Source organism: Coffea eugenioides, chromosome 11 (assembly GCF_003713205.1).
Source record: "Coffea eugenioides isolate CCC68of chromosome 11, Ceug_1.0, whole genome shotgun sequence".
In the NCBI taxonomy this organism is placed as follows: Eukaryota; Viridiplantae; Streptophyta; class Magnoliopsida; order Gentianales; family Rubiaceae; genus Coffea; species Coffea eugenioides.
The window spans coordinates 33930270-33951538 of record NC_040045.1 but is presented as its reverse complement, the minus strand read 5'-3'; the positions used below and the strand labels follow the sequence as shown (position 1 = coordinate 33951538).

At 31.4% G+C, this 21269-nt stretch overlaps 1 protein-coding gene and 1 pseudogene across 1 annotated transcript; both read left to right on the top strand.

The window, feature by feature from the left end:
- The first annotated feature begins 5339 nt into the window (after positions 1-5339).
- LOC113753641 lies at positions 5340-10781 on the top strand. Its single transcript, XM_027297845.1, has 8 exons — positions 5340-5448; positions 5543-5669; positions 5832-5907; positions 6536-6608; positions 7574-7669; positions 8128-8178; positions 9042-9407; positions 10138-10781. The coding sequence occupies exons 1-8, from the start codon at positions 5380-5382 to the stop codon at positions 10480-10482; spliced, it is 1203 nt and encodes a 400-aa protein (XP_027153646.1). The 5' UTR covers positions 5340-5379; the 3' UTR covers positions 10483-10781.
- Positions 10558-20870, top strand: LOC113752339 (annotated as a pseudogene).
- The last annotated feature ends 399 nt before the right edge of the window (positions 20871-21269 follow it).

Genomic DNA, 21269 nt, shown 5'->3' with positions numbered 1-21269 from the left:
CGCCTCTTCTTTAAATTGCTGGCAGCCCACAATCAATTTTAACTTTTAACAATTTAGTTTTAGCTTCCTTTATGCAACCGGCGCGGGTTTCCTTGAGTACTTCCATGTATTTTCCAAAGCAATTTGTGTTTTTTTTTTTTGAGGGTAAAGCTATTTGTGTTCAATATCATCAACTAACTTGTGCTACTTAAAAATAAGAAAAAATATTACCTCTCAAGCATCCAGCAAAATGCATGTTTTGAAGTATCAATTCAATCAGTTCTTCACTTTTCTTTCCTTAAACTATTAAATTACAAAAACAACTAAAAGTAGTTTCTTTTAGCTCAAACTAACATCAAAACACACATAAACATATATAACTATTGACTCAAAGACATATAAAATACACATTAAATATATTTACACACCATTCAAATAGTTGAATCATTTTTCCTTGTTAAGTTTTGTTGAGGAATTGTCTGCAAAAGGATCTTCTGTCTTACTTCTTATATCATTTCCTATCCCAACATCTATTAAATTGCCATATATTCTTCACGAACATTTGATTTTAATTTTTTCTTGTCCCTTTAAGTTTCAATAATTACTTATAGTGTAGAAAAATAACAAACTAAATAAAGATATATAACAGATAAACAAAAAATATCAAAAAATTTATTGAAAACCCATTTTGTAGTTAAATTTTATTTTTTTTAGTCTGTGATCTTTTATATTCTACCGTGTTAATAGTGTTAGAACTTAAGGGACAAGAAAAAGAATTAAAATTGGATGCTCACGAAGAATATATGGCGATTTAATAAATATTGTGACAGAAAATTATACAAAAAAGTGGGACAGAAGATCCTTTGTGGGAATCATATAGTGATGTATATGAAATCCGTCTGACGGAATTGTTGATGCAATGCTCATAGTTTTCTTTATTTACTTGCTCGAAAGAATCTCAAATCTAACCCTTTTGGCAGTAAACTGTAGTTGAAGTTGCACTACTTGTGAGCTTATTAACTAAAAAGTCGAATATATGTGAAGTTTATATGAGAATTATTAAACAAGGCATTAAATTAAACAGAAGGCTTTTTGCACCAGCTTTAAAATTTTGATTCCATCTCTAAGCAATAAGCTCGTAATAAAAATGAAACTCCACATAATCGGAATATCTTCTTTATTTTGATGGCATAAGCAATTTTGAGAAATAAAATAAATGATGGTTATGTGAAAACAAAGCTTTGATTTAATCTTACAATGCTTGTTTAAGAACAAAGTATAGGATTGTGAATAGGGATGGAATAAAAAGATTTAAGTTGAGGGGGTGAAATTTAACAAATCTAAACTTAAATACATAATACAATGTATATTAAGGTTGTTGTCAGATAAAAGTTTAAAATTCTAGAGAACATCTCTAAAGATTTTCAATTTTCTATAGGAGCAAAATCCAATTTTGTAAAAACTTGTAAGACAGAAATAAATTTCTAAAGAATGTCTTTACAAACTAATCTTTTGGCCATGAAAACTACTTGACTTTTTTGCACTGACAGTGTAGTGAGTTTTTTATACTAGTAGTTTTAAATGTATGCCACATATGTATGATTTAAATTTTAAATTTAAATTCATGTTATGTGATATGATCTAAATATACTTATGTAAAAAAAAAAAATTATACACTGACAATATGTAAAAAAAAGTTATTCAAAACTAAATACGTGATTTCCTTTCATGTGCTAAACATCAATATACAGTAAAACCCGATTGACATCCTTTTGCCACCAGTTTGTTCTGGTGTTGTAAGGGCAACTTTTCCCATCAGAATTTTTTCCCAAGGCTCTTGTTTATTGTCATTTTATGTTATTTCAATTGGTTTACATCCTTTGCTAAGTTCTGTTTACACATCTTTTTGTCAGCTAAATTTAAAGTTGTTAATTTATTTGACAATTCTTTTTACTATCATGTTCCATTCAAATATTGCTCTGAATATATCTTCGATTGATGTAGGTGTAAACATTTCATACTAAATATGACCATTCCAACTGTAAAAACTGCTAGGTGTTAACATTTCTTAATATTGGATATAACCATTCCGACCATAGGACGATTGATCGACCATGTTGAATCTATTTACGATATTGATACTGATATTTTCAACATGAAGACTCCAATTATCAAGAACATGATTGTGGGATTGTCAATCAAGATACTAAGGAGGGGAGTATTATGTAACTAACAAATTGCAAACAACATTTCACCTATGTACCTTTGTCCTTGACCTCCTCTCCAATCCGGAGATAGTATCCTTCCTCCGCAACAAGAGATGGAGCAAGCGGGTTTGAGTGCAAGTCCATCAAAATTCTCCATTAGAGTTTAGCCAAGGCTTTGCTCAGATTTCAGATCAAAATATCTTCGTTCCCTATCTTTAGCTCCTCTTTGTGTGGTGAATAGAAGGAGATGTAGTCTGCAGCCATTGACCGGTTACTATATTAATAAAGGGTATTGAATTTATGGGAAATGGGGCTCCTACGATGGTTCAAAGACTCGGTCGAGACCGAGACGACTTGGTCGAGTTATTACTGAAACAGGGCTTTTCGTTTCCATATCGGGACGAGATGATTTCGAGATAATGGATCGTCGAGAATTCGACTGAACCATTGAGAACTCGGCCAAGACGAAAAGAAACGGTCGAGTCGTTCCAAGTCAACTCGAATTTTATTATTTTTACTCATTTTTTAAATTATTTTTGTTTATCATATTTTTTTATAATTTTTAGAATATTAAATGTTTCAAAAATTTGCATCTCGTCGAGATTGCAACCGATATGCTTAGACAGATGTGGAACTGTCTGGGTCACGATCGAGACTTAAAACCATGGTTTCTATAGTTCAGTTCTTTCTAGTTGTGTAAATCGATACAATTTTGATATAAAAGTGAATTATAACTACTAGTGCTTAAGGCACACTTTAACGCGTGTGCAATTAATAAAAGATATGTTTATCACAATTATCTCTTTAAAAAATATTTTTTTATGGATTTTATGGGTCAAATTCTATTATAATGTAGATAATCATAGATGAAACGAATATGATGGAAGTGGAGAAGAATATGTAGGAGTTGGAAGTGGTGAAGAATATGTGGGAGTTGGAAGTTAGTACAAGAAAGTTGTAGTAAATTGATAACTAAATAGATAACTACCTTATGATTCAAATAACTATTTGCAATTGAGACAAATTTGCTTTATAATTGAGGGTATATTAGAAATTTTAAAGAACAATACTGTGTATTTCACCACAAAGTAACGCTCTCCCTTTATATATTGTATTATGTATAGACAAAGGTTTGAAGGAAAATAGAGATAAGGATAAATTTGAAAACATACAAAATTAACACCAAGTTCTTTACATACACATACTTTATTATTGTAGATGTTGGTGTAAATTCACAATTAGACCAAAAGTATACCAAGTTACATCAAAATTGTGTCAATTTACACAATTGAACAGAACGGGAGGAACCCAACTGGAGAGGCTTCAAATCCCAATTCACCCAAAATGAGAATTTGGTGATATAATATTCTTTGAGGTCAGTACATTGCGCTAATCTGAAGTGTTAATTAATATGTCTGGCCGGTAATAAATTGATTTGTTGTTTATATCTACTATACTCCTAGTGACTTAAAGGTACGAGTATAGTGTTAATTTTGTGGGGTAATTTCAGAAACCTGTTCTAAGGTTTCTAACAATATCACTTAACCTTTTAAATTCAAAAAATATTACTTGCCTCCTCTATTCTCAAATTTTTATAAAATTTTCAACTAAATTTAAAAGAGTAAATCTTATATACACTGACGGTGTATACACTATCACGATTGGATATACGACATATATGCAAAATTTGAGTTTCAAATTCAAATTTGAATTATGTGTCATGCATCTAATGGTGAAAGTGTTTACACTGTCAGTGTATAGAATATTAATCCAATTTAAAATATAAAATTAAAATATATGTGTGATAAGGGTAATTTCGTAAATATCTTACAGCATAGTTTTTTTTTTAAAGCTATATATGAACGTATATATCTGATACGCCATTTACAAATTTTTCAAAATTACATCCCACTTAGAATTTCAAATCTTCTTGTTGGCTTTAAAGTTTCCCCTTCAAAATTTGAGACTGATTAAAATTTTCGTACTGAGATAGGAAACTATACATAAACTACTTCAAAAAGCATTATATCCAAAGCAAGCTACTTAAATGCTTATCAAGTTTGAGACAAGTAGAGATCGTTTGAGATTAATAATTTATTATTTCACCAAAGGATTGCTTTACAGTGTTTGAGCCAAATCCACAATTTAATGAAATAATAACGCAATCAGCTGCTCACTTATTGTACTTGGCTCAAGGAGCACAAATTGTTAGATAAATATCTTAAAAAGATTAAATTGATGATAAATGAAAGTCCAATTGATCAAAATAGTAATAGATACATATAATATCTTTATCATTCTTTTAAGAAAAATTCAATTAAACTAAACCTAAACTTTGTTTTACATAAAAAAAAACCAAGATGAATTTCAAAAAGTATTAAGGGTCTGTTTGGAATTACGGTAGTTTATTGAAAAGTACTTTACCACTACAGCTTTTGATAAAAACACTTATTAAGTCCGTAATGGTTTTATGTATATTATTTGGATACATAGTTTAATAAGTACTTATTGCATTGAATAATGTGTTTTTGAAAAATTTCAAATGTTTTTATCCTTTATTTAGTTCATAATATAGGATGAAATGATTAAATTTAATATTTTATTTTTTAAAACTCAAAAACTATTTTAAAAGCATTAAATTTGAACTTTTGCTAGAAATGCTTTTGATATTAAAAGTTTCACTCCTAATTTTATGAGATGATGCTCTTTAAATGGCTCAAAAAGTACTTTTAACACCTAAAAGTGTTTTTATTATCAAAAGCAACGCAACCTTAAATGGGGCCTAACTAGACTATTTTAACTTGTTCCAATCTTGTATTAAGTGCTTGTACGATATTTCAATTCACAAAATTTGATTTGTAGCCATTGAAAAACAGCTATATGTTGTAGCAAATCTCTAAGTTTTTTACTTAGCAATTTATGAAAAAGGGTTATCTTATAATGATTGATTAATCAATAGAGTAAATGTAATTTGAACAATTTATAATGAAATTTTATAAATTACAATTTGCAACCAAATAGATGTAATTTTGCTTAAAAAAATTAAAATAAAAAACAAATTTGCTCAAATACCCTTCAAAATAAAGAAGATTCAAATCGCACCCTGTTTTGCCAGTTCCCTTTCCATAGCTACTTCTTCTTTTTAGTCAATTTTCCATTTTTCCAAGCAGCTGAGAAGTTTTGGTTCACAACAATGGCAAAGGAGACTGAGGAGCACCCACGTCTCATCCTCCACAACTTTCTTTCTCCGGGCCTTTGCAAGGTTTCATTTCATTTATCTATAATGAAGTTTATGTGTATCCTGAACTTCTAAATCAAATATTTCTTGAAACCATGTTTTTTTTTTTTTTTGGTAGGAACTGGAGTTCATACACAAGAGCAATTGCACGGTCGGATACAGGCCAAATGTGTTCTCCACAACTCTTTCTCATCTAATTGCTACTAATTGTGCGCACCTGATCATGCCCTTTGTTCCCGTTAGAGGTTCTTTCATTTTCATTTTTTTTTGCCAAAATCCTCCAGAAAGAAAAAAGATTTTTAATACTATATAATTTCTTTTTTTTTTTTTTTTGGGTAGTTTGAATTTTTAGTTTGTGGGTTCTTTTATTTTGATGTTTTTAAAGTGGGTTTTGTATAAAAATGTAGAAAAGCTGAGGGAGACAGTGGAAGAGTATTTTGGATGCCAGTATGAGTTGGTCATCGAATTCACTGGCCTCATCAGGTTTGGCTGAGTTTTGGAAGGCTGGTTGTCTATGTCTCTTCTGTTTTGCAGGATTAGATTTATGTGGAAAATGGTTATTAGTGGGATTGAATCAAAGAGTGGGAAAGAAAGAAATTTGCACTAGGCTGTCCAGTAACTAGGGTAAACTTGTGAAAAGGCTGCACTTGGATGCCTAATTTCTGTTACTGCATGATTTTGGGCTGGTTATTTTAAGGGATTTTGTAGTATTTTTGTTGGAAATGTGCTACTAAACGTATGAAAATAATATATATTTAGTATGCAAGTCAATACAAATGCTATTTGCACCATCTTTATGAGTTAAACATCTATATTATATTTTGCTGACGAATTAGCCAGAATTATTAGGCTCTGAACATAATTCAAAAGTGGTTGGTAGCTGGTCGTAGTGTTCACCTTACCATTTTTTTCACTTTGATCAGTCGTATATTGTCTCATATGGATAGTATATATGGCTTGCTCTTATTCTTGTTTGTCCAAGTTTTTCTCTACTTCATCTGAGTTGTAGTTTTTATCTTGTCCTGACTGAGCATTCCTTACCTGGCTTAGTTCTTTATATATGGAACATATTCTGGTGAAACAACTAACTCTAACATGTTTGATGAATTAGCTGGACTAAAGGAGCAAATATTGGATGGCACAGTGATGATAACAGGCTTTATCTAAAACAAAGAGATTTTGCGGTGTGTATATTTACTGTCTTTCATTCCTCCACTATTTTATACTATTTTTCTTTTTACACAGTGGTAGAGCAATTTCAGTATTGTTCTAGAATTTACTGCTTCTCATTTAGCATTTGGCTGTTTAATTTTGATCTAAGTGGAATTGATCTTTGTTTTCTATTTCGTTTTGTCTCAATCAGTCATTGTCTGATAATAATCTCACAAAATGTAAAACAATAAAGGAGGTGTACTTCTTTATAAAATTGCAGAAAGTAAATGCTTCATTGTGGAAATTAAATATACACATGATTCGCTGTCTGTGGAATGTGAAGATGTATGCTGTTTAGCTGTTCTTGACAGCCACTCAAATGCATAATTGCACACATATTTGCCCTTATTCATTAACTGAAATAATATCAATTATTAATTGAATAGTATCTGTTTGGCCAAGCAAGATGAAACATCTTTTTATAGCTTGTGGTGAACATATTACATCTTTCATTTGCCCGGAAGATTTTTTTTTCGATTTGCCCTGATGATTTAGAAAGATGATAGTAAAAAATATTTTTCTAGGCAAGCATGGATGTTTTTACTTTTTTTTCCGTCTCCTGTGCAAGAAAGATGGTTTTTTGTGCTTTTAGAGGATAAGTTTGACTAAGATAATTTCTAGATTACTGGACAAACTAAAAGATTCAGTCTATAGCCTGGATAATGGACTAATGTGCATTAAATTTTCTCATTACCTGCATTTTAATTTGTGATGTTTCTTTGGTGGATTTGCTCAAAGAATTTGAAATGATTCTTTTGTTCTTTTACGTCCTTCTAGGAGTATTTATTGCCAAGTGTTAAGTAATATCTATACTTTACCAAAGGAAAAAACTTGATGTTGGCAACTTTCATTGCTCATCTCTGATTGAAAAATCCATTTTTAACTGCATTACTTTCCTGTTTCGAATTTCTGATTTTGTTGTACCCCTGTGCTGAAGGCAGTGTGTTATTTGAATAGTTACAATGAGGATTTTAGAGGAGGACTCTTTCACTTCCAGGATGGGGAACCATCCACAATTGAGCCCATGGCTGGAGTAAGTATTCTGCTTAGATGCTACTTTTCCATGTAAATGAAAAATAGTGTTGATTGAAATGAAGTCAGCAGCTTTGCCAGATATGCAGATGCAAACTCTGTGGTTATTTCTTTAGAACTTACAGATTCAAATACATATTGAAAGAAAATGCAGTCATAATCATTTTAGTTCTAGTTGTACCATTATATTCTAAATCAATTGCTACGAAATGAATAGAGTATAACTAAGTGAAAACTAAAAAGTAAACATGAAGCCCCATGATCTGTAATTTTCTTGTAATATTGAGGCTATGTAAACAAGAAATTGAAAACTCTTGTAGTTTAGTTAAAATGAGAATCTTAGCTCGAGCTTATTGCCATTGCCTGAGCATGTAAACTCTTAAATGGAGAGCTATACTTTTATTATACTGATGATTTATGACTTTCTTGCACTGATTAACCACTACTGCATCTTTTCAGGATGCTGTGATGTACACAGCAGACAACAGAAACATACATTCTGTTGATGAGGTAGTTTCTTTATAGATATTATCTTTCTCTGTCTTTATGCTCAGATGATTATTATGTCTAGCCAGGATTTCTAAGTTGTACCTTTCTAATTTAATCAATGTATGTCAATCCAGTAGATAGGCTGCTGCAGGAGGAATTCTAAAGTTGGGCAATGATACTCCAATTTATGATATAAACCTAGGTTTCCTAGTAAAACCAAGAGTCAAGGTCAGGAAGAGGGTTGATTTATGACAAACCCTAAACTTCTATCAGGAGAAGGTAGAAAGGAGACTTGCTTTTGTCCCCTCTTCTGAAGAACAGACTTAGGTTTGAAATTCAAATTCCAAGATGAAGTAGATTATCGCATAAGATCATGATTTAAAATACCATATACATCTTCTTCCTAAATTTGGAGAATGTTACATGAAATCTAAATGCTTAGATCTGATATTTGGCACAGCTAGTTGATCTAAAAACTCTTCAAATACATGTATATAGAGTGGATATGCTCTTCTGGATTACGTATCTTTAGTACCTCCCAATATGTATATTTTTTTCTTAATACTCTGGATGGAGTTGTTGATTATTCATACAACAGAAATTGTTGTTGGATTTAAGTTAGACTGCCTTAATTTGACAAGGATAAAAGAGCAGCAGAAAGATGCCATTCCTTCAAGGAGAAACTGTAGTTTTGTGTCAAATTAGCGATTAGTGGATGTATATTGGACTGTCCTGTATTATATCCTTGACAGTCTTGTCCATAACAAATATTCCTGCATCACTGAAGAATTTTGCTTCATGTATTTGCTGAATTCTGTTTTCTTCTCCTCCTCCTCCTCCTCCTCCTCCTCTCTCTCTCTCTGGGCATTTATTTTTTTTATCAGATAATTGAAGGAGAAAGGATCACCCTTACCCTGTGGTTCAGTCGGGATGCATCTCATGATGAGGATGCAAAACTGATTTCATTTCTGTCACAAAATTCGCTCAACTCATATTTACCTCAGCCAGCATCCAATAACATGTACTGGTTTCCTCCTGATGAAGCTTTGAAGTTTCAATCTGGATTCGACATACGTTGTGCAAGATTGCATATGCTTGGATTGGATCTTTATTCTCCTTATGAGAAGATATGTCCTTCAGCATTGAATTCATCATACAACTTGCTAGAGTTGCTGATGGGGTCATTACAAATAGCGAGGGGAGTTGAGTTGTTTGACAGGGAGTTTGTCAACGTAATGCATGTCCTTCAGGTACCTTTTCTTCAGAAATGAACTTGTTTTTATTTGCTGTGGAATTACTCGTGTTGATCATAAATTCTACATAATGGGAAGTTGTTGCTATGGATTAATTCAAGTCTAGTAAGTCATTGACAAGTCTATTTTCATTGTTCTACCTGGTTTTCAATTTGAACGAAAGTGGACTCAGCTTCATAGCTATCCAATACAGGACGTGTCATAGTTAGGCAGACTCACATATTGAAGGAAATTTTGTCTTATACGCCAAATCACAAGTGCATATGAACTTCTTTCATTACTTCTTCTGCAACGAGTTTGGGTTGAATTATCACCATGGGTAGAGTTCATTGAAGTTTCTCGTGTATTCTTCTTGAAAGCTGTTATGTATAGTTTCAGCCAAGGTTTGATGGAACCTTAAATGGATCAATTCTGTAAAGTTTCCACTGTAGCTAAAGGTTTAATTTTTTTATGCCAAGATAAAATGAGTTCAAAATTTAGAAAGCTATATCTTAATGCAAGATTGCTTTAGAATATCAAAGTGAGATTTCTAATACCTGACTCCTGCCAGTATCATAGTTCTGCAGCTACTTTCGGGCTACTTTGTATCTGTAAATCAAGATTTTTTATTTTAATAGTTATTGTAACTTATGGTTATTTCTTCTTTTCTTACGGTACTCTCTTTAGCCATATTACTTTAAGTCGACGGATTCAAGAATGAGTTTCTGTTCCATTGTTTAACTAACAGGTGGTGCAGTTTTACTCTTGGAAGTGGTCGACTTTGAAGGCAACAGAAGTCAAAGAAGTCTCAATGGACATTAAACCACTCTCCCAAGCACAACAGGAGGATATTAATTGTCTCAAATCAGTGGTTCTGCAAGATCTTCAACAGGCAGAGACCTTTAACAAAGACCTGAATTGTGGAAAGAAAGTGCAATATCTATTTGACTGGGGTAGTTTTTCTGCTGCTGTTGTTGAGTGGGAAGCTTATTCTTGTAATTTGCATAAAGAAATGGTTACGAGCTTTCCACTCTGGAGAAAGCATGGATCCATCTTTTCTTGTCCTGTGGGTGATTCTGCTGAAACACTCTGAAACGTTCATTCTGTCAGTAAAATTTTACACCAGTTGATCTAGAGGCGACCGATAAGGGAGCACATGCCTATGAATATGGGCTGCATTCTGCCTTTATGGTTGGCCTTGGTACTAGTTTGTGTTTTTAACAGGGTTAAACTTCCAGCAAGAAAAGGTCCCATTGGACAGCAAGTTTTTGGACCTTGAAATCTTTGCTAAAATGGTCATGTATTAGTGAATTTTCAGTTTCTTATAAAGAATAAAGATAAAAATGTAACTATAAATCATAACATGTAAACTTGAATATCAGGGGCTATGCGTTTGTCATTCCTCTGTTCTTCATGCAATGCCAGAACCCTTTGAAATATAGTTTTCTCTAAATATGTATTCAATTGCACGCTGCAGCATATCATTTTTTTTTTTTATCTCACAGAATTACAGCATACCAAACAATAGACAAATGCTATCTTCAGAAGCCAAAAGGCTGCAAAACTTTTTCGGTTTCTTTGCCAAACTTCCTTCGAAAGAGAAACTGTCATCCTGCCTGCTTCAGTCAGATGAGTCTTGTATCTTTGGACTTTTAGTTTAGGATTCCATCTTTCTGCTGCTGAGCTTCCACGCTTAAACCACCCTCCAAAGGCTGATGGTTCCCTCAGCTTTCTTCTCGTTGGAGACTGGGGAAGAAAAGGATCATACAACAAATCAGAGGTTGCATTTCAGGTTTGTATGCTAATTTTTCTTTATCAATCTTATTGTCGTTAAAATGCTGAAAAATCACAGGAAGTTTTCTAGCTCTTTTGAAGATAGGGCTATCCCAAGATAGAACTTGTCTGTGCATTCAGAAATCTTCACATATTTTGGAATCGAAATACTGTTTACCATTCCCATTTTTGTACCCCTCTAAAATTTAATCGGTGAACGAAAACATTTTTCACGTAGGTTTATCATCGTTTACAAAAGAATTTTAGTCGTTAAAAAAATGTATGCATATGGCTGCAGCATGAGCCTGTAGTATTTCATGTTTCAAAATGTAGAGAAACCATAGAAATAAACAAAAAAATTGTCAGCAAAGGTAACTTTCGACTTGGTGAAATGATGAAGTAGGATGCTATTTTCTTTGTGGCCTTTCTCTTCTTTTTGGAGATATGATTTATACTCAAAGTCGTAACAAAAACAACCAGGACTTTCTTTTTGTTATAGTTGCCATAAATAAAACAATATATATACATATATATATATATATATATATCTCTTCAAAAAAGTGTCCCTGCAAGGCCTATATATATAGGCCTTGCAGGGACCTTTTTTGAAGAGGCAATGTTGAAAAAAATTTGTAAATTGAAAGGGTCTATTTCTTAGCAAGATTTTAGATATTTTACCGCTTTGAGTAAATGAAGAATCATAGCTTTGAGATTCTGGATCCTTTAATCATGTGCAGGTGACTTTTTAAATCCAATAAATGTTTCATCTTAATCAATTTGATAAAAGTAAAATTTCAATGTTAAAATAAATAGGAATAATTTTTTGGGGCAAAATAAATAGGAATAAATTTTTTGCATAATAACATAATTCAAGTCATCCATCGTAGTTTTTGTTGGAGTGGAATAAAGGAATAAATTCTGTTTTTCTTGTCTTTGGAAAAAATGTCAATAGAGCATTTTTCTAGATGGATCGGACCACACAATATTCGGATTTTTTTTTTTTCGACACAGGGGTGTCCGGGTCAATCCTTACGGGGCCCGACACAATATTCGGACTTGAGCATTAGAGGTTTGTAAAGATGCGTATAGGTCACAATTTACTTGAAAAGTAGGTATACCCTATTAACAAGCTATTGACCCAAAAAATTCTTTGCTCCACTAAGACATTTAAACAAAATAAAGACTAATTCATAGAGTAATTTTTTTTCCCTTTCAACATATGTTTTTTATTTCGTAGGCTATGATAGAGTAAAATTGGATATGGATTGATCATTTGAGATTTCGATTTTCAAATATTTTTGCACACGTTTAGTTGCATGGAAACATAAATAATTAATTTCAGTACTTACTTGCATGTGGATGATCTAGCTTATAAAACATCATAATTTCGTTAAATCTGGATTATGGGCACAAGTTACATCAGCGACAAATCCAACATATCTGAATAAGAAATAATATAAATCTGAAAAATTAATCTAAAAAGTACTAAACATGCCCAAAAATAAAACCCTGTAACACAAAAAGCTTGCTTGATGACTTACTTGATCAGCAAAGCTTCTGCTAATGATTTGGTAATCATAGATGGGGATAATAGGGGAGAAGCTAGACATAGATTCTAGCCGTGATCTCAACTGGAGACAATTTCTACGAAGATGGATTAAAAGGCGTGGATGATCCTGCATATTACACTTGTAAGGCTTTGTTTTCCAGTCGAAATATTTTTGTCCATGATCAATTTGAATCTTGGAAGTTGGACTGTAATCAGAAAAAGAAAGAATAAAACAAAATTTAAGGGCTTTCTTATAATATTCATTTCAAGAAAATAAGGAGGAGACAGATAAACTTTTTAACGTTAATTTTAAGCATAGCACTAGTTGAATTTAGATATCAATTGCATTAATTTAATTGTTTGACTATTCAATAACAAATTGAGTGATTTTGATTTTAGAGTTTATCATGAACGCAAATATGTGGGGTGTGTGAACATTTCTTTTTTTTTTTGCCCATAAATAAAAAAACCTAATTTTTCAAATTCCTCCCCAACCCCCACAGACAATATGTTTTGTTTGTGTATTTATTTTATTTTCTTTCTTTTTGCGTGTGTGTGCCTATATATATATATATATATATATATACATACATACATTCTGATTCTTAATGTTTTTCTTTGTGTAGTTTTGGGAAACCATGATTATAGAGGTAATGTTGAAGCTCAATTCAGTCCCGTCCTCACGGAAAAGGATAAAAGATAGTTGTGCTTCAGAAATTTCATGCTCAATGTAGGTGAGGCAAAATCCACTGCTGCCTTTTGATATAAGTATATCGTATCAACATTTGTACAAGAAAAGTTTGTTGTGTGGAAGATAATTTCAAAAATTTAACCATGAAATTATTAATAAGTTATAAAACTATGCAAGGGGTGCTTGCAACTCCTATTTTTATTTTATAGGAAATGTGTGCTACTAATTTTTTCAAATCATACTAAAATTTGTTCTTTCTGAAGCTACCGTAGAGAAACTTGTAGACGTGATTTTTGTAGACTCGACGAGTATTTTGTAAATCCTCGAGATCATTCATATGATTGGAAAGGCATCTTGTATAGAAAGAATTAATTATCTTTCAGACCTGATAAAGGTAATGCAACCACAAATTTTTTTTAAAGTAATGAATTAACCAAAATTTTATGTAAGCACAATAGTTAGACAAATGTTTTTAATATCATTAATGCTAATTAAAACTAAATTCTTGATTCGATGCTGTTGGATTAATCTTACTCTGTTTCTCCATTTCCTGAACAGGAAGTGGATTTTGCATCAAGGGATCTCGAGAGCAAACTGGAAAATAGTTGCATGTCATCACACAATCAAAAGTGCTGGGCATCATGCATGGAGTGACCAAAGAGCTTGTTGATTCTCTACTGCCAATCCTCCAGGTATAAACGAAAATTTTGAGAAATTAAGGTAATTTTGTAGATTGATATCCATATATAATCTCTCTTCTTCGTATTAATAAGAACTAGATATTGAAACGCATACAAAATCCAAAAAAGAAACTTAAATTTTAAATTAAGTCCACTTGAAGAATATAGCTACTTAAGTTAACTTTTGAGGAGAGATGATGTATCTAGTACGACTAAATGCAAAATTTTTTGATATGTTTTCTCGGAAATGTATGAACTTAAAAGCCCCATTTGATTTCTTTTTTTTTTTTTTTTTTTTTGCTTAATATTTTTTTTGAGATAAGCTAATGCATTCAAATTGGTCTATATATTAATGCTATTTGTGAAATTACATGGGAGTTAAAAAATTGTGGATAATTGAAAATTGCTATCATCTCCACTGAAAATTAAGTTGTGTTCATTAACCTGAAAATATGTCAAATTAAAGAAAGAGATGACACATTAAAGATAGAGGAAAGGCCACAACAGTATCGATTGTATCGAAGTGAACACTTTACACTTTTGATGCCACTTAATGAAAGGAGTGGATCGAATTTAAAATTTTTGAGTATAATTTGAGAAATGTATTGGTTGAATGGTTTTGTTTTAATGATTCAACGGTTGAACAGCTCATTTTCTCTTCCTCAGCTGAAATAGCACATACCTCCCATTTACAACCTTTTTGCTGTAATCTCTTGTTATATTCCTGCTGTTAAATTTCATTTTGGATCCTTAAACTTAAGGCAGACTCCCACTTTAGTCTGTCATCTGCAATTTTGGATACTTTATCTCCTAAAGTACGAAATTCATCCCACTTTAGTCATTAGACTTTAATTTTGAATACTTTACCTCATAAAAAATGAAATTCATCCTACTTTAGTTCTTAAATATTGAACATCACTTGTCTAATATTCCATGAATTTTGACAATTCTATGGATGGATTTCATGCCTTAAAGTGTAATTAAATTTTTCAAAATTAAAATTAATTAGGAAACTAAAGTGGGATGGATTTCGTACTTTAGGGGGTGAAGTGTTCAAAATGGAAATTTAAAGTTAAAACGGGAATGCATCTATAGTTTCAGGATCCAAAATGGAATTTAGCCTATTCTTGAAGAAAGTTTTTGACATCTGATTCTAATCTTACATTTTTTTTCCATGCAAACAAAGTTGATTTTTACATCAATGGACATGATCACTATTTGAAGCAGATTACTGGTATTGACGGGTATTTATGTTATCGATAGTAACAATGATTTTATCTGATTACCTATGAATTAAATTGCCAAGAAACTAACAATATTTTGTCTAGAAATATCCATTTTTTGACAAGTGGTGGTGGCTCTAAATCTTGGAGAGGTGATGTTCGATCATGGAATTCAGAGGTTATGAAGTTCAATTTTGATGGCCAAGGATTTATGTCAATGAAATTGACCCAAATGGAATCTAATTTCACATTTTATGATGTTTATGGTGCTGTCCTACATAATTATACAATATCAAAGGAACTTCATTTGCCGCATTAATCTAGGTTGACAAATCTTCAAAAAAGTGATAGCAAGCTAAAATGCGAAGGGAGGGGGAGGGCTAGATACCCAAATAGTCATTATGTTCAGTGAACTTGTAAATTGTAATGTAAAGACATGGATTTAAGAAATAAATTTTTATAGTCAATGCAAAATCTAATATTTTTGTATACAAAAAAATAACATTTGTTTGCACAAATTTAATCATGCTTGTCATATTATTATGTTCTCATAACGATTTCAAACAATTATATAATTGTTTATAGAACTTAGCCAATTATTAGCTTTTTCTCAATATGATAACATTTTCAAGGTAAATCAATTTTTGATTTTCATTAAATAATTTATTTTTTTGTTATCTATTTTTGTTTTAAGCAAAATATTGGTGTTGTTGATGAGCAAAAATTTTACAAAAGCAAAACAATGCAGTAAAGTCAGCACTAAGCTAAAACTAATACATCAGTCCACTAATCTGTTTACAAAAAATTCCTTTGAAAAATCTCAACTTAGACTCAGTAACCAATTCTCCGGTCAATTTCTTAGAATAGAAATCTTCTATATATATATATTGTATCTTAATCACCCAAACCACTTGTCCTTTAAATCGAGTATTGAAAGATAGATTCTTGAATATAGGCATGGTTAGCATTTGTGATAATTTCCAATTTAATTTTGTTGATCAGGATGATGGGATTTTAGTTGTTGACATTAGACATAAAAAACTTCTCAAAAAAAAAAAAAACAAACACATAGCTTATTGTGTGAAGTTTAAATGTTGAAACATCAAGGATGTAAATGGCATAATTCTTTTGGTTTTTGGGTTCAACAAATGACTATAATATATATACATGGACACAAATATATACATTTTAAAAAAATTCTAACAAAGGAGGAATGAGAGTTATAAATTGGGGAGGGAAAAGAGAGATTCGAACTCAGTACTTTTAAGTCCTGAAGCCTCAAGACAAAAACATTCACACACACACACACACACACACATATATATATATATATATATATATATATGCTGAAAGCCAAAATATATAAATATCAATACTCATAGGTGTATATATTCGTATTTGCATGTACAATTGAAACTTTGAGTACAAGTTGTCTTGATCAGCCACAGATAAACAAAGCCAAAATTGAAAATTTGTTCCTTTATAAGCTCATTCACTATGAAGAATTCTCTCATGACTTCTGCAAACATGAAACCCATGTTTATTTATCTTCTTTTCATTTTGACATTTGGATTGCATCTGGTATTTTCTGTTGCTGAGCTCCAATACTTTAACTACCCTATTGAAGCTGATGAACCTCTTGTTTAAATGGTGTTTGGAGAATGGGGAAGGAAAGCGCTAGGACAAAGAAACCAATCAGATCAATTTGATTTTAAGGTTTGCAAACTGTTCTTGAGTTATTAATCCTCGATTAGCAGGTTATCATTAGTTGTCTACAAGCTATTCAATCTTAGGTTATCTCAAGTGCTAAGTCTTAACTACATAAGTCTTTAGTTTGTCCCTTTATACATCTAACGAGTTCAATAGCATTTTATTGAAGATTTACACGAAATTCCTCCTTTATCGAGTCCCTTAATCAATACTATAGATGGAGTTTGAACAAATTTCACGCAATCTTGATGGCTTCTTTAAGAAGAAATTTTAGAAACATGTTATTGTAACATTTTCAAAACGAGGACTTGAGTGCGATGCAACACAATCTAGATGAGAACTTCTTCGTATACATAGAATACTTTTTTTGGTTATAGTTATAATATTTCTAGTTGTAAAGAAAATTAGCAAAATGTCTCAAGCCTAATTGCTTTTTTGTCAGTATTACTTCTTGCATGTTTATCTTTGAGAAGTCAAAAGAAATTTCAAGGTGTAGAGTAATGAAAAAAAAGGGGTAAACTCAGAAAAGATTAATCCATATGTTTATGGTTACTTAATGCTCTTATAAAGCAGAACCTTGCCTCACAAGTTTGGTACTCAGTATTAACTTTTTACATTTTTCTCGTTATTAACTATACCAAGAGAGTGTATATTTTCTAAGCTCGAATTTAACTAGACCTAAAGCATAGTTGAATTTACTCGTTATTAATTCAGTATTAACTTTTTACATGTTTTCTCAGAAGACAATGTTGAATAACTATGGTATCTTAAGGATCAACTTGTCTACAACTCAAGAATGATTAATGGGCAGTTATCATCAACTAAAAGGTGTAAAACTTAAAAGAAAAAAAAGATAGTGTAAAATATCACGCCTTCGGGTGAGTTTAGTGTCATTAATTTATGTAAAACTTTTTTGCTGTTATTTTTGTGGTCATTATTATTGTTTTTCAAGTTTTAGGGAATAATGAGTATAGGGCTGAGGATGGAGGCAAATGGAATCCGCAACGAATTTTCTGTCTCACTCTCTATCCCATTTTTATTATATAGCTATTTTCTTTCATAAATATTATGTTTTAGTTCTTTGTTATTTTCTTAAGATCCAATAACGATTAATTGAGTAATACAAAAGATTTAACAAACTCAAAAATTCAAAATGATAAAAAATAAAATTGTTTATGAATTTTCTGCCATATTTTTAATTTTCTATTATATATATATTTTTTTGAAATTGTTGTATTTATTTTTTATTCAATTAATAGTTATTAGATTTTAAAGAAACAAAAAAGAACTAAAATATGATATTTATGAAGGACAAATAACAATATAATAAAAATTGAGGCAAAAAGTAACACAAAGAGTGGAATAGAAGATCCGTTATGGATGGAATCGCAATCCCTTTTTGAAGGAACAGCCGGAGAGATGGTTGTGCGTGAGATCATTCGTTGTTAATGCAGGTTAAGTAAATCTTGTGCTTTATTTTACTTTCAACAATATCACAATTCAGTATTAAACAAATTCATAATGTTTACATCTAAAAAGCTACACAAAGTTTAAGCTTACCGTAAACAAAATTATGAATTACACTTCTTCAAACGGAATATTTTACTCCATGAATAGAATCTTGGACTGGATTTCTCCAAATATACATAAATGAAGTGATGATACTGGTAATATAAATTTTTTCTACTTTAAAATGAAACATATATTTATAATTTTTTTTTAAAAAAACCAAACTTGCCATTATACATCTGAAACTTAGAATTTAATAAATTAATGGTAATCTAATGATGTTGTTATATTGAACTAGCGGCTGAATACCCTAACGGCATTGTAGAATTTTCCTGGTACAGATACTTGATTTATTACTCTTTGTTTTCTTTTGAAAACTCCTTTTGCTTTTAAAGTCTTTCCTTGGGTGTTTGAAATTGCAGTCTCTTCATGTTGAAGGCTGTTTTCATATTGCAGAGGAACTAGCATCGGCTTTCTACATTGATACTACTCCATTTGTCAATCAAAACTTTGTATCCCCAGAGGAAAATTCATATGATTGGAAAGACACTTTGCCTCGAGAGAATCTTCTAAGTGTAAGTCACGTTCACAACATCGTGTAATTCTACTTCAAGTTCTTTTTCTTTTTCTTTTTCTGTTTCAACCAAAAAAATTAATCTGAAAGTATGATCTTATTTATTTTTAACCTTTAGAAACTTGCAAAACTATCTAACGAGGAACTAAAGAGGTTCTTAATTAATTTTTTTTTTTTGAAAATTAGCGTATCGATTTTGCATTAAGGAATTCCACAGCCAAGTGGAAACTAGTGCTGGGTCATCACTCGATCAAAAATGGTGGACATGATCACAGCGTCACCAAAGAACTTGTTGCAGATATATTTTTAATTCTTAAGGTACGATACAGTCTTGTCGAATATGAGATCTCTATATGATATTAAGTATTGCCATTTAATTCACTGGGTGATCATCAGAAAAAGGACTTGACATCAGAATTATAGATTTCGAAAATTGAATTAGATGTCTTAATTTGTTTAGTTTTCTAGGATTTTGTATTCTGACTTAACTCTGATGTTTCTGATTTTCGGGATTAAAGAAGTTTTTGGAATTTAAGATTGAGACCTCAACACGTAGAGGTTTTGAATTTAAATTCTCATTTTCTCTTTTCACTTCTCAAATTCCACCTTTTTCCTGTTAGAAAATTTTTTTAAAAAAATAGAGCATAAATTAGAGATTCTACGTTCAAGTTCGCTTAGGTTAAGTTTGGATGGATCATCAATTGGTGTTAGTCCCACTATTTGTCACTTTTGCAATTTTATCAAGAAATAAAATATGTTTCTAGCTCCCTCCATGATTAGTATGGAATTCTGTCTTAAAGAGAAAAAGAAAAAAAAAGTCATATTTTAACTTCTGGTGCCTGTTTTACTAACTTAAGCAATATCCTCTTTCAATTATTTTAGATTTAAATTCGTACTAAAGAAATACACCGGATTAAGACCGTACAGCCAATGGGAAACTCAAAAGTTTTTAAATAGGTTACTTGTAATCAAGCATTTTTATAGGAGAATATCAGGATGAACCTACAAAATTTCCAAGGGTGATAAAGGGGGGAGGTGAATTCAAACATATTAAAAAGTTTGGTAGCTAAATTTGTATTTTTTTTTCAAATAAATAGAGACTTTATTTGATAAAATATCAGGAGGTCATACACGTAAAACAAAAACAGAAGAGCACTATTGCTACCTTAACTTGCTACACTCTAACTCTACGAAAGCTTGGAACACCCAACCGATCAAGAGCGAAGTCACCTCTCACCAAGCGAGGCAAATCACTAAATAAATGAGTCATACGTTGAAGTTTTTCCTGAGTCCACTCCAATGTAGCCAAATTTGTAATTATTTTATAAAGTTGATGCCAACCCTCACATATTATAACTTCACCACTGCACCTTAAAGGACCTATGTTTCTACATTTTAACATCTATACTACCTTACGTTTATTCCAGGGAAACCATGTTGACTTTTACATCAATGGACATGTTAATTTTGTAGAACACATTGGTAGCATTTACAGGTAATTAACTAAAAAATTCTATGGAATACTTGTATTCTTTTTACTCATGTGGATTTATGTCATGAAAATTTGACAACAGTTTTTTTTTTTTTTTTGTCGTTTGGCAAAATTCAGCCATATCCAAATTGCTGTTGGATGGGGCTCCAAGGTATACGCACTCAGCAATTGTGTTAAACCATTAAAATCAGAGGAAATGAAGTTCTATATCAATGGCACTAAAGAGTATATGGTAATGGAATTCAGTCAAAGTGAAGCAGCTGCTCTTCATATTTTATGATGCTTCTGGATTTCTTCAACACAAGTATACAGTATCAAAGGAACTTCACTTTCCCAGTTAAGTTGTTTAGCTGAAGCTGAGAAAACTAATGATACTCTGATATGTTTGAATATGTAGGTTTGGTTTTATGTGATGTTGTTAAGTTTGCAAAGGAACATGCCAACGATTTTGGCAATCCAATTAGTAACATTTAAACATTTTCAACCACCTTTAGAAAGTACCCATGGACCAAATTTTAGCACCAAGCTTGCCCTTTATTCTTCTATTACTGGATTTAACATTTTAGAATTAAAACTTTTTACTTCATTTTGATTTTTTTTTGTCTTTTCGTTTTCCCCTTAGTTGGTAAATTCTTACATCTTGTTTTACTGAATATATGCTAAACGTTAAGCAGGGTGG